The 26,402-nt window shown below is 35.1% G+C and overlaps 4 protein-coding genes across 4 annotated transcripts in view; 2 read left to right on the plus strand and 2 right to left on the minus strand.

Moving 5' to 3' along the window:
- The window catches only part of pald1b (phosphatase domain containing paladin 1b), a 30,975-nt gene extending 30,322 nt beyond the window's left edge, over window positions 1-653 (minus strand). Inside the window, exon 1 of the mRNA XM_056471240.1 lies at window positions 470-653. The gene's annotated coding sequence lies outside the window, so the exon portion shown is untranslated. The remainder of the gene's footprint in view (window positions 1-469) is intronic.
- Window positions 654-1,417: 764 nt separating this feature from the next.
- On the minus strand, window positions 1,418-6,825 carry eif4ebp2 (eukaryotic translation initiation factor 4E binding protein 2). The gene is made up of 3 exons (XM_056470357.1): window positions 6,525-6,825; window positions 3,933-4,109; window positions 1,418-3,761 (listed from the first exon to the last, which is right to left on the minus strand). The coding sequence occupies exons 1-3, from the start codon at window positions 6,655-6,657 to the stop codon at window positions 3,730-3,732; spliced, it is 342 nt and encodes a 113-aa protein (XP_056326332.1). The 5' UTR covers window positions 6,658-6,825; the 3' UTR covers window positions 1,418-3,729.
- Window positions 6,826-9,173: 2,348 nt separating this feature from the next.
- ppa1b (inorganic pyrophosphatase 1b) lies at window positions 9,174-16,845 on the plus strand. Its single transcript, XM_056470355.1, has 11 exons — window positions 9,174-9,326; window positions 10,539-10,603; window positions 10,982-11,035; window positions 11,330-11,449; window positions 13,805-13,891; window positions 13,986-14,112; window positions 14,198-14,325; window positions 15,877-15,962; window positions 16,148-16,223; window positions 16,348-16,387; window positions 16,511-16,845. The coding sequence occupies exons 1-11, from the start codon at window positions 9,266-9,268 to the stop codon at window positions 16,540-16,542; spliced, it is 876 nt and encodes a 291-aa protein (XP_056326330.1). The 5' UTR covers window positions 9,174-9,265; the 3' UTR covers window positions 16,543-16,845.
- A 1,710-nt stretch (window positions 16,846-18,555) lies between these two features.
- Window positions 18,556-24,947, plus strand: sar1ab (secretion associated, Ras related GTPase 1Ab). The gene is made up of 7 exons (XM_056471108.1): window positions 18,556-18,663; window positions 19,397-19,470; window positions 19,558-19,677; window positions 19,785-19,850; window positions 23,355-23,458; window positions 23,650-23,781; window positions 23,890-24,947. Exons 2-7 carry the CDS (start codon window positions 19,413-19,415, stop codon window positions 24,004-24,006), a joined length of 597 nt encoding a protein of 198 aa, XP_056327083.1. The 5' UTR covers window positions 18,556-18,663; window positions 19,397-19,412; the 3' UTR covers window positions 24,007-24,947.
- Window positions 24,948-26,402: the final 1,455 nt, after the last annotated feature.

The raw sequence follows: 26,402 nt of genomic DNA on the forward strand, positions 1-26,402 counted from the left end.
ATTTAAAACATTTTACAGTTGATTGGATTCCGTTATGTCCGAGATTTTTTACATTAAAAGTTATTTTTAAACTATTATAAAATAAAGTGCTAATTCTAAAACAGAGTCTTGTGGAATAACCAGGATGTTTTTTGAAAATGTTGGTCCTAGTTTTATTGCATAATTTCATTTTTTTTTTTTTTTAATCAAGAAATTAAGCCTTGAGCAACATAAATGGCACATTTATGTGTTTTTGACGTAGTTTTGGCTCGAACTATAACAGGAGCAAAGAATTGAATTGATTGAAACCAAATATCTAATGAATATCAAACGTCAATGTCTAACAGTACCGCGGTATTTCAGATGTGTATGTTGATGAGATAAACACATTTGCTAAGCAGCCGAATGACATAAATACACTTAACAGAGAGTTTTCCTATCCAGAAGACAAGACAAGGTAAAAGTAAAAGCTATAAAAAAGTTTCCTCACCTGCCGCTCTGTCAGACACCTGTCAGGACTTGACAGACACAATTAAACTGTGAACAAGACCATTTCCAGGTCACACTCATCCTGAGTCCTGTCAATTAATGCCCCCCAAAAAGCCATGCAGTCAGGTGTCCGTCAAACAGAACGAGACTCGACCTCTTCCAGCACTGCGGATGGGAAACACATGGGAAGAGAAGAGGAGGACAGAACGGCCACCTCCTCCAGCATTAAATGTTATTTGAGAGGATGTCAGTGGGTGGCTTCTCATCTTTTCACCAGTCAGTTTCATCTCCCAGCAACAGTGCCATAAACATGCCTGAACTGCTGAAAAACCTGAGGTACTGAAATGTACGCTGATATTCAGCATTATTAAAACTTTTGTGTGATGTGTTTTGTATTAACTATTCTGAAATGGCGCGCGGGGCTGGGGGGGAGGGGGTGTAAATAGCCAAAATACTCTTTGGCATTTAATTATTTGGTGTTTACATTTTACTGACACTGTGCCAAATGTCTTTCATTGCATTGAAATCAGCCTGCTTAAACTGCTGGTGTGAAGTGGACATTGTGTTGCCGAGAGTTTCCAAGCAACCGAGCTCACTTCACATCAGGCATTCATGTACTGTAAAAAGGGCTTCTAGCTGGAGACAAGAAGAATAGACACATTGAAACGCCCCTTTACTCTAACACTTTACTTAACACTTTGGATTAAGCTATACGTTACCGAGTTAAAACTATAAATTATATTTAGAATGAGTATTTTTTTTCCTCAAAACTAACTTAGGGGTAACCTAATCATTTATTTGTATTTATTTATTTTTTGGCATTCACAAAACAGAGCTGTCCACTTACCCCAGTACTCCATCTAGTGGCAAGCCTAGTTATTTCACATCTAATGGGTTGTTTACATTGCATTCAAGCATAGTAATCAGTTGTAAGAGAAGACAAACAGAGTTAATATCAAGGAACTTTAATTGCTGTAATAGTGTCCACTGGCATTGGCATTTCATTAAAATTAACAGGGTCAAAGAAGAAAGAAAATACAGTTTCCAATGTTTTTTTTTTTTGCCATATTAGATAAAACACGTCCATCTTAAATCCCCTCACACAGAGCTAAATGCATTTCTGATAGTTTGATGCGTGGGGAAAGCATAAAGCAATATTAAGCAGTTTTTTTTAACTAAACAAATGAACATTTCATAATTTTAGAGTTGAAACAAGCTGGAATTTGACAATTTATATCCATTACAGAAGGACAGTATACACCAAATTCCCTTAACTGCAAATCATTAGAACTTGAATATGACTTTTATTCAAACCGTACATGAAAACATCCTCCAAGGATTTCACCAGTGCTTAAAATTTGATAGAAACTTAACTGCGACCTTAAAGTCAAACCTAAATTGTGAATTTGTTTTTAACCAGCCCATTACTATTACAAATATTACACCTCTGAGTCTCCAAATCATCCCATTTCTGTAAGAAAGTAAATGATAACAAACATGTTTCCAAAAATATAAATGTTTTCTAGTAAAACATAGCAATATCTTGATCTTGTTCTCCACTTGAAAGAAATGAAAGGAACTGATCCCGTTTTAAGGTATGAAAGGGTACTGTATTTGACACAGCTGCTCAGCTTAGTAAAGTAAGGCATGGATACAGAGGCTAAGCACAAGAGATCACTGTGAGAGAGGAAAAAAAATCATTCTGTGCTTCAGACAAAGACTGGAGCACAGAAAAAAGACAATTAAAGTCATGAGAATAAGTCTTATCCTCTTTAAGTCACTTTGTTTGAATAATCTCTTTGCTTAATTCTCTTACAATAATAATTCTCGTCTTCTACTCGATTTGGCGTCCCCCATAAAACAACATTAAAATGATCTGACATGTGAACTAAAGCCTAAGAAGCAGACCGAAAGAACATGCATAGAAGAGCATTGGAAAGATTCAATTCAAGTTTTCGAGATGTTTGATCTGAATCAAAATGAATGTCTGCTCACCACAAAACTCGTTCACATTGTGTGCGCTTATGAGACAGACCGATGGTACAATGACCAAAACAACACTTCAGTGCTTTCCTACCTTTGATTTGATTATCAAGGTTCGTAAGGATTGTAGTATTTCTAAAAGTGACAGTAGATGTCACCAGCTGATATTAATGTTAAATATTCTCCATGCTATTTCTCCCATGACAGGAGCCGTAAGATGCGTACTTGTTAGGTGCATAACACAAGTGCTTCCTGAGACCAGCTTTCTTTGTCAACATCTTATAAGGTATATTAAACCCTTAATCTAATCAAACAGTACCAGGTATTATCAACTTTTAACTAGGCTATGTTGACGCTTCATCTCACAATGACAAACAAAGAAACAAACCATACTGTTAGCAAAATAAATCTGAACAGAAACATTCTTTCTCATCTAAAGTAACAGTTTGGTCTTTCACAAATGTGATAATGTGTTCTTTTCTTAAAATTAACATTGAATAAACTGGGAAATTAAACTAATACGACCTGAAATGCTTATTTTGGGGAAGTCCTAAATAAAATGAGAAATTCTGTGCACATTTGGCATTGAAAGCCTGTGTCAGTTCCAATGAATGATTAAGGTCCATGGTTTAATTATGCATTTTAGGACAATTCTATAAAACTATTCTTTCGAATACCTGAAAAATGTATTGAGGAGGAAAAAAACTGATATAAAAGAGCAGGAATGATTGGAATTCTTTCACTTTTTGAATCAAAAATATAATCATAATCCTGTTGTCCCTTTTAAAATTAACTGGGGAAAAAAAACTAATCAAAAACAAAGGCAGATACTGATAACCGCACGTCCTGCAAATCAGTTTACATGTGAACTAAATAGACTGCATTAAGGGTATCAACTGGAACAGTGTACTCTGATCTATCAGCAGTGAATCTCTAATGGCTGATCCGTTTATGAGTCTATTATGGTAAATTGGTAATATATCCGGGCACTTGCAATAGAGAATTTTTCCCTTGCTCTGTGACTCAAGCAAGTACTGCTGATGGAAGCCCTGAAACCTAAACAACAAAAAGAGAAGAGCTCAACAGGGCTCACAGGTTAACTTTCAGGGCTCCAGCAGCACCACTGGGCAAACTTTAGTCATTTATCCCCATGATTAAACAGCACCCAGCAGCTAGAGAGAGCTAAAGGAGAGGGCTCACAACATTGGTATCTACAAGCCAAGCCACTGGCACACAGGTACCAGGTAATTAATCGTTGTTCATGTTGGTTCCTCTTCTTTAGATGTCCATCTCAAACTGAGCATCTTCACCTGTGACACACAAACACACACAGAAAAACTGTCATGCATGACCACTAAAGGACAATAGTGTGAACCAACACTACTCTGATTCACGTCTGTTTGTGTACACAAGATGATGAAGCACAAAGCAGGGAGGTGCCAGTGGAAACGGTTCCAGTTCGGTCAGTTTGAAAGACTAACCTTGCCCTGGCTTGGCATCATGGTTGTTGATGTTGTTCGCTTCATTCCTCTTGATTTCATTCAGGATGTTCTTGCCTGTCACTCCTGGGATAACCGGCAGGTGCGCTGGTGGGGTCTGGGCGATGGGGGAGTTACGCCGGTCCAACAGGAACTTACGATCATAGATTATTCGAGTTCCTGCATTGTCATGAATAAATATATATTGTTATGATTCAGTTTTATTATACAGCTTGCGTTTTTTTCCCCAAAATAGACTATAAACTAACCTCAACCTAAAGCAATCTGACACATTTTCCGTTGCATTAATAATATGAAAGCAAAATATAATATGGGGTTGAAAACAAAAACAAGAAAACTATTTTTATGGTATTACTTTTAGGGTGAGCTACACATTAAAGAAATAAAATCTACTTCTGTATCTTTTAAATCAATTTTATTTTTAAAAAATGCATGAAAGATTTTAGCCAATAATAATAATAATAATAATAATTCATTCATTCATTTTCTTTTCAGCTTAGTCCCTTTATTAATCCAGGGTCTCCACAGCAGAATGAACCGCCAACTTATCCAGCACATGTTTTACGCAGTGGATGCCCTTCCAGCTGCAACCCATCACTGGGAATAATAATAATAATAATAATAATAATAATAATAATAATAATAATAATAATGTCCTATACACATTATTTGTCACAAGCCTGTATGTGTTTTGCTTACTGTTTAACACAGGAAATGCTGGTAAATGAAAGAAATGCAGGTAACTAAAATGTTGATGTTAACCATTGACTTTACATGGTTTTTTCTATATTATACATGTCATTGGTTAGCATGGTTTCTGGTTATTCTTTGAAATATCTTCCTTGTTCTTTTATACAGTACTTCTTCATTTTTTAATGAACTGTCCTTTTAAAGTTTGAATAGAAGGATACTGAAATAACTTTCAGTGTGCCCTCTTGGTCACATCACAATTCTTTTTTAAGTAACAAATATTCACAATTTGTTAAATCAAGATTTAGTTACGTGGGAAGCAATATTAGATATTATGAGAAGGAAAGTGAGGAATTGAGGGGGAAAACACTATGCAAGTCAATGTCTGCCAGCTACCAGCATTTTTCAAAATATCTTCTTTTGTGTTTATTAGAAAAAAGAAACTTAAATGGGTTTTGATTGAGTCAGTGAAAGATGAGTAAGTGATTTTCTAGTGCTTGCAAGTAGGCATGAGCTGGTGTAAAATTCTAACGCTATGATAACCTTGGATAAAAATATCACGGTTTTGTTTTACAGTATTGTGACTGCTACTAAATATATATTCTTTTTAAATGTCTGGGTAAAAAAAAAAAATAATAATAATAATAAACTTTATTCTGTTTTGAACACAATGGCTGCATCATAAATTGCATACTTCCATACTATATAGTACGCTAAAAACAGTATACAAGCATATTCATAGAATTCAATAAACAGTATGCTTCCGCCAATATTCTTAAGTGCACATCCAATGGACGCTACACAATCTCATGATACACCGCGAGAGAATTCATGAATAGGAGTGAAGCAGGTATGTCATATGATGTTGACAAAATGGCATCCGTTGTACATCTGAGCTCATTCATACTACTCACATTCACACTGTAAAGAACATATTTTTCTATTGGTCAAGTAGTAAATTCTAATTCAAATGCAGTACCTACTGAGTAGTAGGCGATTTTGGAAGCAGCCAATATATTTTATTTTGAGAAACATTTGAAATATTTTGGAACAGTAGTGTCAAAAACACAGATTTCTTTACAATTTAAAGCCTCATCTTTGGAGATCTTTTCTGCTGGAGATACTGTTGTCCTAAAAACAACTACAAAAACAATAGGAACGGTATAACAGAAAATGTTGGCGGTTTTAAAACCTTGACTTTTCCAAACCACGGTATACCTTGAAAAGGGTTATCGTCCCATGCCTACTTGCAAGAGTTAATGTCTCAATTTGAACCAATTTTAAATCCTTAAATAGTGAATCACGACATTCAAGATCCTGCAGAAATCCTACATACATAGAAAACCCTACATGCATATATATACACACACACACACACACACACACACACATTTATGCATACATATTGTTGATCTTATGCTATGCATACATATAGTTGACAATTGACATAATACATCTCGTTACTACTATGCATATCCTTATTTGCGTTTAATGTCATACATTCCTTTGTTCTGTCCTATTCTGTCAATCAGTCACTGCGGACCAATAATCTTGATTATATCGACGCACAGGCGGCGCTGTTTTTGTTTTGAACTACATGGCTGTGTTTCAAAAACCTAGTACGCTGCCTACCTAGTAAACATATTTTAACCATCTCCGATTTAAAAGTCTGAGCGTTTTTGACCATCATTAGACTGTTGACATGCAAACTAAACGAATGTTCCAACGAGGACCCTATAATGCTGTCTAGGCAGGTAGAACACTAGGTTTTAAGACACAGCCGTTTTATGTGTTTACGGCTTCCTGGCCAACACAAGCCAAACCATTATTAGACGATCTCCCTGCAAACAGCTGCAGATTTGAGTGCTCGTCTCGCTATATTACCTCCCGGGGTAGTGGAGAATAAAGTGCCTCCAGGAGTGGTGCAATAGTCGTGAGGTAGCTGCGTTGAGTCGTTGATCAGCACCGTCCTGGTCGGGATGGCCCTGCTCTCACTAAGCTGACGACTGGACGACATTGCACTTGCTTCGGGTGCTAATCAGAGTCGAGCGATAAGTTTTCCCCGATGGAAGGTAAAAACCTCGGGCCCTTTCCCCTCGTTTCTTATCGCTTTCCCAGGGCTTTCTTCACGTTCAGCTCGTCCTCCCAGCCGTCAGCACCGACCCCTCCCTCCGCCAGGCAGGAAGCGAAGAGCGCTCGGAGGATATGACGTCAAGGAAGAATTATGTCGATTCAACGCCCACAATTTTTTACTCAACATTTTCGACATTTAGGCGAGGAGTTTATCCTGTAAAAGAATTTCTAAGGTTACAATTCAATATTGGTGACTCAAATGTATGCCAGTTTTGTAGTCTAGATATTGAAACAATTGAGCACTTGTTTTTCCAATGTAATTTGGTACAAACATTTTGGGACAATGTATTAGTTTGGATACATCTGAGAATATCTGTAAGACTTATCTTCTCATGGGAAATTATTAAGTTTGGCGTAATAGTTAAGGATAAAATGATGATGATAATGAATAATTTGTTGATATTTTATTTTCATAAATGTACTTTTTTTTTCCAAAATCCCCCAAGACTAGTGGTGTTTAAAGGAGAATTTGATATATTTAAAGACATTAACAGAGATTAAAAGCCAACAAGCAAGATATTTATTTTCATCAATTGAGGATTTTGGTTTCATATTGTGAGATAACTCCCCTGCTGTGTTTTTTCTTCATCATTTATTTTATTTTATTATAATTTTTTTGTTGTTATTTTATTTATCTATATATGTTGTATTAATTTGCCAGTGATGAGTTGCAGCTGGAAGGGCTTCATTCCGCTGTGGCGACCCCTGATTAATAAAGGGACTAAGCCGAAAAGAAAATGAATGAATGAATGTTGTATCATTCATTCATTCATTTTCTTTTCGGCTTAGTCGCTTTATTAATCCGGGGTTGTCACAGCGGCATGAACCGCCAACTTATCCAGCATATGTTTTACGCAGCGGATGCCCTTTCAGCTGCAACCCATCTCTGGGAAACATCCATACACACTCACTCACACTCATACACTACGGACAATTTAGCCTTCCCAATTCACCTGTACTGCATGTCTTTGGACTTGTGGGGGAAACCAAAGCACCTGGAGGAAACCCATGCAAACTCCACACAGAAACGCCAACTGACCCAGCCGAGGCTCGAACCAGCAACCTTCTTACTGTGAGGCGACAGCACTACCTACTGCACCACTGCGTCATCTGTATTATTATTATTATTATTATTATTATTATTATTATTATTATTATTATTATTATTATTATTATTATTATTATTATTATTACTATTATTATTTAGGATGGAAGCATTGTGAATGTAAATTGTTATCTTAAAAAGTATCATTGCCTTTCTGTTATTGTTCAAGCATTGTTAATAGTAATGAAAAAACTTCAAGCATCAACCGATGACAGTATTAAAAAAAGGCCCATAATAACATATGCTCGTATTTTACTTAATGATTTTTTTAATTAACCTAATTGTCAGTTTAAGAATTATTTAGATTTTTCAAAATTCAATAATCATGTTTGTGATCACATCACATAAATAATAAGATAATCCAATTTTTATGTAAATTGATTCAGTCTGGACTTTGTTTAGATTTCTGAACTCAGTTTAACCTTGAAACCATGTAAATTTCACAATATTGAAAAAACACATTTTGTGATGTAGAAAAAAGAACTGCATTTCTCTTTTGCTTGTTTTTTCAGCTAGATTTTGTCTGAGCATAATTAAAATTATTTAATCTTATTTTACTTGATAAGGATTTTTTAAATTAACTTAATTGTCAGTTTAAGAATTACTTACATTTTTCAAAATTCAATAATTACGTCTGAGATCACATCATATCAAATAAATAATAAAGTAATACCATTTAAAAATAAATACGTTGATTTAGTCTGGACTTTGTATAGATTTCTGTACTCAGTTTAAACTTGTATTTTAATATAGTAGCCTGTATTTCAAAATATTGTAAAAGCACATTTTGTGATGTAGAAGAGAGGACTGTGCATTTCACTTTTGCTTTCATTTTTCTGCTGGATTTGGTCTTTGAGCATATTTAAAATTAATTAAAAAAAACCTGTCAAAAGTCAGAAATTGCTTTCAGTGTTTGGTTAACTTGGTATAATTTAATATTTTATTTAATTATTTATTTCCCTTTCCCCTGTTTTCATGTTGGCTATTATCTAGATTGTAGTTTTTATAATGATGTCTTGTTCCTTTTTTCTCAAACTAGAGCAATAAATAGATACAATTTAATTTGACCACATTAAAAGTATTTTATTTCAAACTTCGCGCTTTGCTAGATCTTTTTTTAAACTCTAATCCCCATTAGAGAGAGAGAGAGAGAGAGAGAGAGAGAGAGAGAGAGAGAGAGAGAGAGAGAGAGAGAGAGAGAGAGAGAGAGAGAGAGAGAGAGAGACTCATTGCCGATTCATAAATCAGACGCAAATACATCACTTTTCGCTCTCTGCGCAATCTAGTCTCTGCGCATGCGCGATTTCCATAAGCACGGCGCCGCTGCTGTCCTGTCTTTACACACACACAGCCTACCGGAATCAATACTCACAACACAGCGCCCAATATGAGCTTCTCAACTGAAGAAAGAGGAAACCCTAACACTTTGAGCTATAGGCTATACTTCAGTGAGTATGAATTCTATTCTTAAGTGATCGATTTGAAGTAGTTTGTACGATCGCGACATTGATTATTGAATTAAGATGAAAGGGGCTGGGCCTCAAGTCCCACGTGTCGCTTTTTCTCGCGTCATTTATGATCTAAAACTTACTCAGAGAAGCTGTAAATGCTAATATATCAGGATATTAAACCAATATTCCGCACAAAACGTTTATTTTAACGTGTAGTTACTGATGTATTTAGGTTGTTTTTAGTCAAAGCATATTATAACCTGTTATACCGGTTACAAATTAAGAACAGAAAGTCCTGAATACAGAGAGAGTATTTTGAACGACAAAGTATTTTGATTACCAAACAGTATAGCGTCCCAATATCGTTATATTGGCGTTTTTGCGGTGTAAATCAAGATATAAATGCATCACTGGCTCGTTGCCTCATTCAATTGGTTTCACAAATTAGCATATATGTTAACGATCTGGTGCTGTTATTTTCTTCTGCAGTCTAAAATAACCCTTAAATCAAAATCTAAATATAGTAAAGCAGATATCCCAGGTGATTATTCTCAGAATAGGGTGTACTTTGTTTATTTTAGTTGCCAGGTCTGGTCGCTGCAGTAGACATCTCACCCTTAGCAGCAGCATGACCTCGCCTTCATTGATGAGTAAAATGACTGTTGATTGACATCAATTGCATGAGATTATCATTAACACACTTGTGCAAGGCAAGTTTTTTTATATAGCACATTTCATACACAATGGTAATTCAAAGTGCTTTACATAAACAAGAATAAAAGAAACAAGAAAATAAAAATTATTAAAATAATTAAAACGGATAAAAACATATTAAAATGTGTTAAAATATGAAAGAAAAGAAAGACAATAGTGCGATCTGTCAGACGTAGCACTGCTCATTCAGTAAAGGCAGTTTAAAGCAATCATTTATTTAAAAATTTATTAACTTTTATTCTTCAGTGAAATACAAATAACATAAACAGTGGTCTAATACATTCTTTAGATGTTTAAGAATATTTAACGTTTCCTTTCTTGTACATGCATTCAAAACAACATATTTTATAAGCTTTGAATGACTTTATAACAACATATTACTGAATGACCTTATAGAAATGCTCTTTTATATGATAAAATCGATATATTCATTTACGAAGCCTTGAAAAAGAGAAATATATTATGTAATTCAAACCTTTCTTCTCGTTTTGACAGAGAACTCAGATGGAAAATATCTTTCACCATTCCACGACATCCCCATCTTTGCAGATGAATCTCAGGTACAGTATGATCATTTATTATGTTATCAGATTTTCTCCTCAGGGTCACAGTGTTGACGCCCCCTCCCTTGTGGGACCCCTTTGGCAATGAACAGTCATTTCGCAATCCAGTACAGCTCAGTGTATATCAGCTCTTTATCGGGTGAACGGACTTGGTCTGTGAGAGGAATGATCTTTACCCTGCACAGTGTCATCTTACATTGTTCAATACTTTGGACTGCTCTGATATCTGGCATGTGTGAAACTTTATGATTAATCGTTCTCATAGGATGTAGGTTGCTTTTTAGTAATAAAAACCTTAGAAGTTTATTATAGGAATGCCACATTTAGCCTTGATGTTTTCTTTTATCTAATATCTCATTTTTATTTTCTTTGAAGAACATTTTCCACATGGTTGTTGAAGTGCCAAGATGGACAAATGCAAAAATGGAGGTATGAACAGCACTGACAAAACAATACAAAACCACACCACTTGCATTATAACAAAATAAAACAATTGAATAGAGGACTTTGTGACCATGCAAGGTCATATATATTCACACACCTTAAACAAGAATGGTTACAGTAAATGTACAGGAATTAAGGGGTGTTAAAAATAAATGACATTTAACCTTTATTTTGTGGTGTGGGTGTGTGTTTGGATATGCAAACAAAGTAAAGAGTCATCAGCCAGTCTGCGTGAATATTCTTTCATTCTGTAGGTCAGCATTATGCTTTTCTTTTTAGATTGCTACAAAAGACCCACTGAACCCGATTAAGCAAGATGTGAAGAAGGGCAATTTGCGCTATGTGGCCAATGTTTTCCCTCACAAAGGCTATATTTGGAATTATGGAGCGATTCCTCAGGTAAGGCTTTTATTTAAACATTGATCATACATGAAACATAGTATAAGACAGACTGGTTTAGTACAAACTGTATGCTTGGTTAAGTCTTTAGATACAAAAACATTAAAAGGCATGGCAACATTTAGTTTAAGTACCTATTCTCACTATGAATTAGTGGCTTATTAACTGCCTATTATTAAGATGTTGGCTGGTTATTAGTACTTATAAAGTACATATTCTGCATGATTTTATAGTCCATCCCTAATCCTACCTACCTAACAATACTAAAGGATCATGAAACACCAAAACACATTTTTTGAGATGTTGACAGTCATATATATGTCCCACGTTGTTAAAAACACTATTAGGGCACATTCATTTCACAAAAAAGTGAAAATTGGTAGTTTTTGCGTTATTTCGAGCAAATTCGTTCTTCCAGTTTGAAAATAAATTTTGAATCTATGTCACGGCGATGAGATCCTTGTGTAAATTCCACCGTGTAGACTGGCTGCCTTTACTGGCGAGTACACAGTGATGTCTTTGAGCTTTCAGCATTAATTCATGAGAAAGACTTGGTTCAAACCAATCAGCATGCTCTATTGTGAATGAGGTGCAACTTCATTAATATGCATGATATAGCTTCGAAGACAGTCTTTAACCTGTTACTGTGTTCAGATGGCAGAAAGACACAACATTGTGTTGCCAACTGTAATTAAAACACGTGGAAGAAGAAGAATTGTTTGGAGACATGGGTCATCAGTGTTGTTTTTGTGAATGTGCCGTAACAAAGTTTTTTTTTTCCATTTCCCCGCTATGAGAGCGCAGCTGGACTCACGTGTGAATTACAGTGGTTTGCTAACATGCAACAAAAATATGTTTGTAAGGAACATTTTTTTTTACCCAAGAGCTTTTCGCATCTGCAAATGGTGAAATCCAGATTAGCCAGTCAACTCCTTTAAAAAAAAAAGACTGTTTGTTCCAGTTTGTGTTGATTGTCCTGTCTCTATGGATTTGGTAAGTGTGCGGTCAATGTGCTTTGTTTATGTTTATTCAGATGTTTCCTCAGCAGTACTCTTTCAGTTTTTAAAGACATACTCTAGTCAAAATGATTTAAGTTACTAAGTTTACAATACGTTAATATCACTACAATATTGTGGACTGAAAGATCCACTGTAAATGCTGTTCTCTGAATGTAAACATGTAAACACCTTAATCAAACTATTACCGTTATGTAGGATTTTCGGCGCATTTTGTGACAGGATAGTCTATACACACACGGCTGTGTTTCTACCGAGAAATGAGGAGGGTTTTTTTTTCTACCATACGGTGTGCTGTATCAAATTCCATTAAAACTACACTCTTCCAGCAGTTCCTCGCATCCAATGTCTCATAACTGCAGTTAAAGTCGACAAATTAAGAAAGAAACGCCTGAAATTACATGAAACTCCAGAGGAAATGTGGATAGCAATCGAATTATGTGCAATAATATGTAAAACGAGATCATAAAAGTAATATTTAAAAAGCAACTCATGTAAACACCTTAATCATATTATTGTCTTATTCACACTAAGGCAAATAATTCCATTACTGATTACGTCCATGTAAACATAGTCAATGTCTGTCTCCCCTGCGTGTGTTTTGCCGGTGTGAAAATCAGCTGTAGTTCACTTAATGAAACTCCCCTTTTCATGCAAACCCTTACCTCTTTCACCACGTGACACTTCCACCTAAACAAAACACTTCCACCCTAAGCTGTACTTGCTCACTTTCCTGAATTTTTCAAACTAGAGGTGTGAAAACACCCTGCTGAGAGTGGAGGGTTTCGTGGCTCTTTAATAACTGTTAATAATCAGCAAATTAGGAGGTCATTTAGGCAAAATCATAGTTAATGGCTTATTAATAGCAATAATTCTTTCTTAAAATAACCAAATGTGTGATCAAATGCACTACAAGTTGGTGGGATTATATTTATTATTATTATTATTAATCTCCTATGCTCACCATAGCTGTTTTTATCTGACTACAAGAGAACATGGAATACAGTAATCTTTTCTTGAGTTAAACATGCCTTTATGGTCACTTCTGATCAATTTAATGACTAATTAAAAATGTCTTAAGTTTTAAATCATAATACTGTATATCTTATAATGTATCCTAACTTAATGACCACAAATTAAAACTGATCCTTTTAGTACTTGATGGCTTATTTAGTATGATTTATCAGATTGTTAATACTGCTGTATCTACCTGCAATTTATGTCATTGCTTTTCATTGATTTTGCTAGAGACAGTTGAGCATTATTAACTGAATTATTTTTCTTGTAGACATTAATAATGCCATTGTGCCAAGAATTATGAACAAATCTTTTCTGACAGACTTGGGAAGACCCTGGGCACAAAGACAACGACACGGGGTGCTGTGGTGACAATGACCCAATTGATGTCTGTGAAATTGGCAGCAAGGTATTAATATTGGTGTTTGGCTTTTTAAAGTAATCTATAAAGGCACATTTTTTTGGATTACACAAACAAATCCCTTAATGTGTGCTCGTTTCAGGTGTGTAGTCGTGGAGATGTCATCAAAGTGAAAGTCCTGGGTGTTTTAGCAATGATTGATGAAGGTGAAACTGACTGGAAAGTTATCGCAATCAACGTTGATGACCCCGAGGCAAAAGACTTGAACAGTAAATATCACTCGCTGCTTTTCATTTGACTTAAAAGAGAGTGAAGGATATATGATTGTTTTCATTTCTCTGATGTAAAATATAGACATTAGCGATGTGAGGCGACTCAAGCCAGGCTACCTCGAGGCAACGGTCGACTGGTTCAGACGGTACAAAGTACCTGATGGAAAACCTGAGAACCAGTTTGCATTCAACGGAGAGTTCAAAGACAAGGTGTGTTGTTCGGAAATGTTGTAAACGAGTTTTAATTTGTGCCCAAAGTGTAATTTGCATTTTTACTTGTATGTTAGTTTAAACACACAGTCACCAACTGATAGCATGCACAAACACAGGAGTTTGAAGGATTCATCCTTATCCAATGTTTGCACTTTTCTATACAACACTTTCTATCCAACAGCAATGAAAATGTATTTGTACTCATTTAAAACAGTCACAAACATCTTTCAATCTCCCCCAGTTTTTTTTCTGTCTGCTCTGTTCTGCAAAACTAATTCAGAGTGTATATGTACAGTTGATGTCAGAATTAAAAGCCCCCCCCCCATCCCCCCCATTGATTTTTTTTTTTTTTATATTTCCCAAATTATGTTTAACCGAGCAAGGAAACTTTCACAGTATGTCTGTTAATATTTTTTCTTCTGGAGAAAGTCTTATTTGTTTTAATTCGGCTAGAATAAAAGCAGTTTTTAATTTTTCATGAACCATTTTAAGGTCAAAATGATTAGCCCCTTTAATCAAACATTTTTTTTTTGATAGTCTACAGAACAAACCATCGTTATTCAATGACTTGCCTAATTACCCTAACCTGCCTAGTTAACCTAATTAACCTAGTTAAGCCCTTAAATGTTACTTTAAGCTGTATAGAAGTGTCTTGAAAAACATCTAGTCAAATATTATTTACTGTCATCATGGCAAAGATAAAATAAATCAGCTATTAGAAATGAGTTAATAAAACTATTAAGTTTAGAAATGTGTTGAAAATATCTTCCCTCTGTTAAACAGAAATTGGGGGGAAAAAATTAACAGAAGGCATATAATTCAGGGGGGGTAATAATTCTGACTTCAACTGTATTCAACATCTGAAGTGGGTCAAAAGAGTTTTCAAAATTGTCCTAAGACAAGAATGTGCATTGTTCAATGGACCCTTTTTTTATAAGATTGTTATGATGCGTTTATCCCAGTCATCATAATCTTAAATCCTTTAAATTTTTAATATTTAGATAAAAATACATACGTACATTTATATGTATTTACTTATGTATTAGCCTGTATTATATCATCATTTCATCAAATGATTACCACTTGTGCAAGGCATTTGCAATGCAGAGTGTATGGGCAGGACAGTAAATCTGACGTTGTTCTTTTTTCTGGCTGCTGTCGTCAGTCTCACACTATTTTTTTTTTTCCTTTTTTTGAAAGTCTAGATAACACCATCGCGGAGTTTTTCTTTTGTTATTTCAGCAAATGGGATTGTAAAAAAATGATTTGTTGTACTCCCCCATTCACTGCGCTGTAAGTTTACCTAACTATGATGAATTTCACTATTGAGTTACCAAGAAATGTGAAAAGGGTCCACAATTTTGATGAAAGGTTTTGAACCAAATATTAACTACTGTACATCGTATGCATGGTTAGTCAAATCTGGCTGTACAAATACAGCGCTGATCATAGTCTCACATTCATTGAATACGCTGTAAAGCTTAAAATTAGAAAAATACATCGAGCTCACGCCTTTACAGTAGTATAAATATGCTATATTTATTCCAGGACTTTGCCATTGAGACAATCAAAGCCACCCATGGGTTCTGGAAGGCACTTCTCTCACAACAAACCAATGCTGGCGAATTAAACTGGTGAGGGAATGTTTATTCAGCCACCTGCATTTGTTTGCAGTATTTTATTTCAGCTGATTGTTCGTGCTTTCAAGCACAGTCTAGATAACCTAGAGTGGGGTAGACATGACTAAAATATACAGACATTTTGGGTTTGTTTACTTCTCACTTTATTTGTATTGCTTTTTCCTCATTTCACCGTGCAGCAAGAACACATGCGTCTCAGAGGGAAATAGTTCATTCTGCTGTTCAGCCGATGAAGCTAAAGCAGTTGTTGATGGAGTAAGAACTTCCTTTTTTGTTTTCAATCATTTCTGTTTGCGGATTTATTGCTTTTATAATTGTACATTTGCATTAAGAAAGAGTGCTAATGTGATAACAGACTCATTTCTCTTTTCATTTTCAGTCATGTGCTTGCGGAGATGCCAGTCCAATTCCAACCTCAGGTTTGATGGGTTTTTTTTTTTTTACAATACATCATTTTTTTGTTATTTTTATATTTTTACATTTTGAGCATCTACTCAATTAAAGTTGACAACTGAATTCTCTGCTATCTTTTTCTTTTTCAGTTGACAAGTGGTTCTACTATGCGAAGAACTAAAGAAGACAACACTGCGAAAGGACCAGTCTGATCATGAGACTATTAGAATATGTATGTCAGGAACTGTTGAGAATAATGGATATTTTAGAGAAAAACAGGGGCACTTAAATTCTTATTTGAGAGCTGAGTCTCGTATTAGAGGAACAGTTATAGGAGCTAACCAGTGGCTCGCTAAGTTAAGTTGTTGTTGATAATGGTTAGAGATTCTGTGTAACATTTACTAATGTTAGTTAACAGTCTGGTGGCACTCAGGTACTGTACGATTCTGAACAAATGCTTTAATAAAGCTATTCTCATAAGACACTACTGTTGTCTCGTATGGTTTTGTTTTCAGTTTTACATAGATATTAAGGTCACTGTGGCGCAGTGCGTAGCATGATCAACTCACAGCAAGAAGGTCGCTGGTTCGAGCCTCGGCTGGATCAGTTGGCATTTCTGTGTAGAGTTTGCATGTTCTCCCCGTGTTCACGTGTCCTTTAGGTGCTCCGGTTTCCCCCACAAGTCTGAAGACGTGGTATAGGTTAATAGGGTAAACTAAAATCGTTTGTAGTGTGTGTATGAGTGTGTATGTGTGTTTCCTTGTGATGGGTTTCAGCTGGAAGGGCATCCGCTGCTGGATAAGTTGCCGGTTAATTCTGCTGTGGTGACCCAAGATTAATAAACGGTCTAAGCCGAAAAGAAAATGAATGAATGAGTGAACTGATGTAAAATAATCCAAAATTCAAAGTGTGAGCAAGATGTACAGGTCATGCATCTGAAACGCATCAGCAATATACTTTAAAAAGTACAGTGTATACATTCAATATAGCCCTCAAAATCAATATAGACCCTGATACTTTGCTAGCCCTCTTTGGAGTATCCCTTGGACCCGATTTAACAATTCGGAACAGCAAGGTTGTTGCCTTTACCACAATACCATACTTCTAAAGTGGAAATGCACTTCACCCCCCCTACAAAAGACAAGTGGATACAGGACATTTTTTACTGTATCAGACTTGAAAAGCTAAGACGCTCACTCTCCAGCTCAATAGATTCCTTTTATAAGACTTGTTATTCCTTTCTTCTTTATATAAAAGTCCTGGTGCTGGCAACCTGTAACGTTTACCATTTTATTAGAAGTTTTTTATTATTATTATTATTTCCTTTCATCTGTAACCAGTTATTCTCTGACGTCATGCATTTAATGTACTTAAGTGTTGATGTATTTATTTATGATTTGTTAATTAAGTTAATGAATGAGAGGTTAGAGGATGGGATTAACAATGACAATGTATTACTGCTTGCCTCTGTCAATATTTATTTTGTATTGTCATACAAAAGACCAATAAAAACATTGACATTAAAAGGATGATTTAACCAAAAGTGAAACTTCTGTCAATGAATCAAACTCGTTGTTCCAAACCCAGATTTTATTTGTTCTGTGCCGTGACGGTTGTTAGACTTTCATTGCGTTTTTTTCCATACAATAAAAATTATTAGGTCTGTTTGTCATATTTGTCATGGATATAGGTATGGGGCAAATCAAATAAACATTTGTTCTCTCCTGTGTGTGTTTTCTATATTAAAACACAGTAAGTTATTATTATTATTAGTTCATTTTTTTTACAGTCAAGCAATTTTCCATTACACTCAGGCACATTGATGCCAAAGTCACAAAAGTAGCAGTGAAAACATTTGTTATAGAAATGGCCCAATAAAATTGTTTTAGCGTCAACAAAAATATTAAAAAAACAAATCAGCATATTAAAATGATTTCTGAAATGTCAAACTAGTATATAGAGCAACTACATTATATAGATTCAACATATAGCTTAAACACAAAACAATATAAATAAACATTAAAATCAATTATTAGTAAATCATTTTTATTACATTACATTACATAATTACAAAATATTTCAAAACAAGCATTACTGAGCTCGTCGTTTTAATGTAAAGCCAGCTTATCAGACGTCAGTGAGCAGTTTTAGCAAGCAGATGCCAACATATTAACCTACAATTGATCTGAGACCACCCATTGCAGCTACGCAGTTCCGGTGAAACGTCAAATTCGGGCTGCTGTTTTTAACAGCTGAACACAGACCGGACTGACAGGTCTACAACACAAGCGGACCCTTCCAGGTAATGACACATTTGCCAGCCGTACCGCATTGTGTTCTGTGTTATTTACAAATGGCGCAACATTACAAACGCCGCAGCTGATAATATATAAATATATAAACATTCTGTGTCTGGATACATTGTACAACGCACATTTTCAGCACTATAATCTAGCTTTTCGAGCTTTACCATCACTACACAGTGAACATTTACCCTCACAATCTGCTTTGCTCATTCAACTTTTGACCAGCGTCTCTGCTGTTGTTTTCAATGTGTTTTAAAGCGCCTCGACTGTATTGACGCGTTTCTAGAAAACGTAAATACTGCGATGGTTATAACTACGCTTCAGTTAGGAAACAGTACTTTATGTTTTTATTGTTAGTTAACAATACAAAGCACGTTATTAATGTATAGAAATGCACTCGGACTAGTGGGCGAGTTTTTCTGTCATTTGAGTGACAGCAGTGTCTGTGTGCTCTCTATCCATGGCGTCAGGTGACAAGGTTTCACAACTAGAAATAGTTTCTTGCTCATGTTGTGTGCGGGATATTGGTTAATATTCGAGGATTCGTGTTTCTTCTCTATCACGAAGACAAAACATTAACATTTTGGTCGTTTAGTAACGCTGCTGCTGTTTTCGCCTGCTTACGGTAGATTTAGGTAAAGAGCTTATATTGGAGTTAGCAGAGTCTCTTGAATCTTGCAGTTTTCCATCAAAACAATTCTCTCATTCTTATTGCTTTTTTCTTTTCAGGGAGCAAGCTGCAAAAATGTCCTTCATATTTGACTGGCTGTACAGAGGATTCAGCAATGTGTTACAATTATTAGGTAAAGTAACTGAAGGTTATTGAAAAGCTAAAGAACAAATCATAATGTAACATTTTTATTTGTGCTTTCATACTTGTTTTCCTTTAGGACTCTATAAAAAGTCTGGTAAGTTAGTTTTTCTTGGATTAGACAATGCAGGAAAGACGACATTACTGCACATGCTCAAAGATGATAGACTCGGGCAGCATGTTCCAACACTTCACCCCAGTAAGTAAAGGGAAGCATATTTTACTCTTTTAATATAACATGTTCAGAGATTGAAATACAACAACCGGATGAACTCTATCTTAACCATATTTTATCCTTTCTGATAGCATCTGAAGAACTGAGTATTGCTGGGATGACTTTCACTACATTCGACCTGGGTGGTCATGCTCAAGGTAAATGTAGAATTTATTAATAAATGAGTAACGAGTCTAGCATTAAATTTTTAGAATGGAAAAATAACTAATAAAATTTAATAATAGATGTATTTTATTTTAACCACCCTATGCATGTAAAAAAATACAGTTTGCGTTTGTTTTCAAAAATGTTTACTTCATCACAGTGGAACAAATCTTGGTGAAGAAAATGTTTAAGGTTTAGTTTACCCAAAAATTATTATTTTTTAAATTATTATCCCATATATTTAAGTTATCCATCCTATCCACTCCTCAGGCATCCTAGGAGTACATGACTGTATTCATTCAGTCAAATCTAATCTGAGGTATTTTTAAAATGATCTTTGGCTTTTCTATCTCTATAATAACAACTGCCCATGTTTTTATAATCAGAATTAAAGAACTCCCCTGTAGGGCATGCATCCATTATAATATATCCATTATATATGTGCCACATAGTTTCGGGGTGTAAATAAAGGTCTCCTTTAGCAAATCCCTAGGTTTTTAAAAGAAAAACATCCATACTTAATGCTTTATGAACTGTTTTGTGTAACTTCTGGCAAGCACCCTCCAATGTTGTCTTCTCTTTATTTTTGAGGTGCATTTTTGGTGCATTATTGTCATCAGGTTAACAGGACATGCTTTTTTTCCATGGCTGCATCTGAAAGTTTGATCAAATCTTGAGGGTAGCACAGATGTGTCCTTCACTTCATTTGATATCCCACAATCCAGTGCATTGCATGTCTGACAGTTGACATAAAACAGTATAAAAGTATGTCCATGTATAACAGTTGACCGGTTACTCACTGCTTCTAAGCAGGGCTGAGCCTGGTCGGTACCTGGATGGGAGACCACATGGTAAAACTAGGTTGCTGTTGGAAGTGGTGTTAGTGAGGCCAGAAGTGGGTGCTCAACCTGTGGTCTGTGTGAGTCCTAATGCTCCAGTATAGTGAAGACACTGTACTGTCAGTGAGCGCCATCTTTCAGATGAGACGTTTACCCGATGTCCTGACTCTCTGAGGTCATTAAATATCCCATGACACTTCTCATAAAGAGTAGGAGTGTATCCCTGGTGCTCTGGCCAATTTCCCTCAATCGGCCCTCACCCATCATGGCCTCCCAATCATTCCCCATCCACCGAATTGGCTCTATCACTGTCTTTCCAATTCACCAATAGCTGGTGTGTGGTGAGCGCACTGGTGCCATTGTCCTGTGGCTGCCATCACACCATCCAAGTGGATGCTGCACAGAGGTATGATTGTGAAGCGCTTTGGGTGTATGGCCATACATGATAAATGCGATATATAAATACACATTATTTGAAACTTGATAAAAATAAATGGTAATTTGCGTGTCATTTTCTGTGTAAACATATGCTTTTAACCAGAAAAGTTAGTACTGCAGTAAGCAAATATCCCCTTGGTTATCTCTATTTTTTGTACATGATTAAATTATTATGCTGTCTCAGAAGTCTGTCTGAGATCAGTTTTACGAGGTGCCTGCCTTCATGCACTAATGCTGCATCTAGAGTCAGTGCCTGGTAGGGCAGCAAGGCAACAAGTTAACTGCCCAAGCTTTCAGAAGCAGCCTATCGCTTTTGTGTTAAGTGTGTGTGCAGCTGAAACTAATGCTAAAACGCAGTGAAGAGAGACAGACATAAGGCAGTACCAACTCATAAAAATGTTTCACAATGAGCTGTTTGATAATTGATTATATAAAAATGATAGTAGAATAATCTGCCAGGTGTCTTCCTTTAAAAGAGACCAAACTTGTCTGTTTTTGAAACTTTTATATATAAGATTTATGACGATTTAAGTCAGGAATTTCATTTTAAGGACACTGTGTCCTAAAACACAGGGAATGCGATAAAAGGTATCTTTTCCATGTTAAAAGAAGATTTTGTCCTAACCATCTGCAACATTGATGCACAAAGTTTCTATTTTAGAAATGCTTTCTATTTCTGTGACGTTGTGGTGTAACAACAGCGTATAGTACTATGACAACGATCACCTCAGGTACAGATTATGTGCTTTTATTCTATGTAAATTACATAAAACTAAACCTATTTTTAATGAACCTAGATGGCTCTGTCGTGGAGGTTCAGGCCAAACTAAAGAACTTGGGAGTAATATTCAACAAAAAAACCCCATGTGCTGACCACTGCAAACACTTCATTCTTTCATCTCAAAAACATTTCAAGAATCCACCCCATGCTGTTCTTTCTGTGACAGAAAAACTGATCAATACTTTCATTTTTTTCCTGCTTAGACTACTGCAATGCCTTACTAGCTGGCATTTCCAAAACTGACATCAATAAACTACAATATGTTCAAAACTCAGCGGTCAGAATTCTGACAGGGACCAAAATCAGAGAACACATTACTCCGGTTTTGGAATCTCTCCATTGGCCAGATTTCATTTGATTTGAAAATCCTCATGCTCACATTTAAGACCCTGCATGGTTAGGCTCCACAGGATCTGTCTGAACTTTTAACACGATACTCCCCTTCACGTGACCTCCGTTCCTCTGACTCTGGTCATTTAACAGTACCCTCCACCCGGCTGCACTCTATGGGTGACCGGGCTTTCTCTTCCCTGCCTCTGAAACTCTCTCCCTTATAACTTTAGACACACTGAATCTTTTAAATCGCTTAAATCAGCCTTGAAAACACACTACTTTACTCTCGTCTAATCGTGAGGTGTGCATTCTTGGTTTGTTTTATGTTTCTAGATATTTTAATATTAGTCTAAACTGCTTTTAAACTGTATCTTCTTTGTGTAAATCGCTTTGAGAATTAAGATTTAAAGGCGCTATATAAAATTTATAATAATAATTATTATTAATATTATTCATTGGCAAATGCTACCAATGTAAATTTGAGCACCATATAATGTTACATTAATTGTCATACATACTACTGAAAGCAGCAGCAGATAGTTCAACTCAGTTGTAAAAAATAAAATAATTAACAAAGGTTTTTAAAATGAAAGTCAGAACTGTTACTCAGTGGAAACCAAGTACATCCAAGAACGTCACCCAGTAGCCTAATAATAACAATGTATCTAAACCACCACTGTAAAAGTCCCAGTTTCCTGGCCCCTTGAAGATTTTGTGAAACGCATCTTGAAACTCCAGACAGTTGATCAACATTACCAGATGAGCTTCTTGACGGCTCGTTTTGCGTCTGTCCGTCTCACACGTCTGGTTTGCGCAAAAGTGAGTGTAATCTATATAGAAGAGGTTTAATATGTATTAATTAGATTTAAAAATATATATTGTGATTGGTGCAGACAGTCAAATAACTAGTCACTGGAATCTTGTCGCATCACGTGTTGTTAGGACACAATGTAAAATGTAATAAATGTTTAATAACAACTTCATAAAACCTTAAAAATCCCCCAAAATGGCAAATAATAAAGACTGCCAAAAAGAGCACAAGAGTGTTAGTCTAATTTTAGAGCAACACTGTGTACACAATACAAATGAATCTCCTGTATTCTCAGCAAGAAGGGTTTGGAGGAATTACCTTCCTGCAATAAATGGCATAGTGTATCTCGTTGACTGTGCTGACCATGAACGCCTACAAGAAGCCAAAATTGAGTTGGACGTAAGTCTGTTCAATCATTTTTTAATATGATCAGTTTTTATGTCTAACAAGATATTTGCATATAAATGTTTGACCCTGAACACATCCAGAGCAAGGCCTAAACGCTGACTGCAGTGCAATTAAAACATTTTCACAATCCTACCAATCATAGATTTGAATTATAATGAGGGCACTTTGCTCTTTAATCCTAGGCCCTCTTAACCGATGAAACAATCTCCAATGTGCCAATTCTTATTTTGGGGAATAAAATCGACCGTCCAGAAGCGATTAGTGAGGACGCATTAAGAGGAATGTTTGGTCTTTATGGACACACCACTGGAAAGGTAGGCCACTGATGAAGTATATTTTATTATAAAACCTATTTTTTTTGTATATTTTACGTAATGTATATTTTATGTTTGAGTGTAATTATTTTATATGCCTCCACACAGGGGAACGTATCGCTGAAAGAACTCAACCTGAGGCCAATGGAAGTCTTTATGTGCAGTGTGTTGAAAAGACAAGGATATGGTGAAGGATTTAGATGGCTTTCTCAGTATATTGATTAGAATATTTATTGTGTTTATTCATTTAAAACCCATGCATCCTTATTTATTAAATGATTATTTATCTTGTAATGAAACTTTAATAAGAAGGGGTGGTACATATGTAATCTGAATCTAACAAATGCAGTTTAGTGACAGGTAAGCATTTGTTTAAAAAACTAAAGTAATACTTGGATAAGGTAATTGTTGCTGTTCTTTTTCTAAAAGCAGAGTAAGAAATATACAAGGCTCTAACAGTTGACAAGGCGGGTTATTTTAAGACATGGCATCCTGTTACAAAACACCTTTTTTTACGCCAGTATTAGTTTTATACCCTGCCGAAAGTTAAACACACCTTTGTATATTGAAATCAAGAACATTTGATCAGATGAATATCACTTGTGCTGTAAAATTCTGACAGAATCAGTGTTATTGTTTTTATACATTACATTACCTCAGTGCCTTAATGCTGGTGATTTTTGTTTTCCTATAGTTCTGCATTTCCCACATTTTCAAAGGAATTGCCAATGTATGCATAAATGCTTGTTTATCAAACTTGCCTTGAGATATACAGTAACATACCTTATATGTTTAAAAGGACAGATGTCTTATTTGTATGTAATATTTTATTACTTTCAAGACTGGGCAGATGTAGCACTCTTCTGTTTCAGTGCTGTGTCTACACTGTCCTTTTTCAACACTAAACTACCTGCAGTGAGTACTTTTTGATTGTCAGCTGTGATGTATTTGCAGCTGTGGCATGAGAGTACGTAGGCTTTGTGTGCAATAGAAAAATGCGTCATTACTAGGTCAATTTTACTCCTACTTGTAAATAGGCTTATGTGAATGGTTTGAGATTTTCAGCGCTGCTTATGTTTTGAAATGGCTAATTCTGTACATGCCACTTGGAGCACTTTGTAGAGTTTATGCTCTTAGGGTCGCAATATAAACACAAATATTTTGGATTTTTTTGTGTGATTTGCTTTTTGCAAAGATAAAACCCTGGTGTGACCAAAACATTGGTCATCTGTAACAATACTAAATCTTTCCCTTTTGTAAATTTAAGTCTGGGATTTATTTTTTAATCAAATAAATGAGGATTTAAATATATATATTGTTAATGGAATAATCTTTATCTAATATTCTATAAATATTTAATTATTTTAATATGTTTTTATAAATATATTCACTTTACAATACGCCTAAGACATAGGGCTGCACAATATCATTTTAGCATCGATATCACAACGTGATCATTCGCAATAGTCACATCGCAGGATATGCAATGTTGATTTTGTGTTATAATTTATCATTTGCATATGTTTTTGAGGCCTGTGATTGTGTAATGATTAAAAAAAACAACATTGCAAAAGAAATTGTAATGTTTGTAACTTTTGATTGCATTGTTTTTATTATCCAAATACTGTATCTGAATAATTAGACTCGGAAAACGACAAAACACTGTTTATTTCAGTTATATCTTTTCTTTATTGTATTTTCAGATTGTTTATTAGATTATATGCAGATGTAATTGCCTACAGAATCATCCAATCAATCTAAAATGGTCAATTCTTTTTGAAATATTCAATTTGAAAATGAATATTTTTCTCCATTTCTCAGTGAATATAGGCAATGTATTTTGGTGCATTTACACAAAACAGATTTATTTAACAGATATATTTATTAAAATAATATTTTAGTCACCAAATATATTTAGAAGTTGAAAGATAATACAATTAAATTCAAGCAAAATATTGAAAAAAAATTACAACCAACAAACTTTCTGCTAATTTTTTATTATTTTGCTTTTTTGATTTTCCTTTTATTTTGTACATTTATATTTATATAAATATATATTAATATTTTTCTAGAACATAAATTTGAGTGTACAAATTTTTGGATCGTTATTGTAAGTTATTTTGTTAGATAAGCTCCAGATTTGGCTTAAGTACTGACTAATCGAATGTATATGCACAAACATAATATTGTTTAGCTTCATATTAAAAATATGAATTTAAAAGATAGACTTGTGAGCAGTGTACTTATATATGCTGAGCACTGTAAATTGCAGAATAACTAAATATCGTACTGTTAGATCATTCCAATATTGTGCAGCCTTACTAGGACATATATACGAAATAGATTAAGACATGTGAAACATTACGAATCATTCTTTACACCCACTGTTCATCAGCATCATCACCGGTTCACTGGTCAGTTTCAATACAGTTTAAAAGTTGTACCATTGTATCAACACACAATTTTAACTGCCAATTAAACGTTATATAAACAAAATATAAAAAGCATACATCATATGCTATACATCTCATAACCTTAAGAACAAAGGTCACAGGACGTGTCCAGTGAGTCTACTTACACACATTTCAAAGCAGTTCTCTATTAACTAGACCTGTTATAAT

This window comes from Danio aesculapii, chromosome 13 (assembly GCF_903798145.1).
Source record: "Danio aesculapii chromosome 13, fDanAes4.1, whole genome shotgun sequence".
Taxonomy (NCBI): Eukaryota; Metazoa; Chordata; class Actinopteri; order Cypriniformes; family Danionidae; genus Danio; species Danio aesculapii.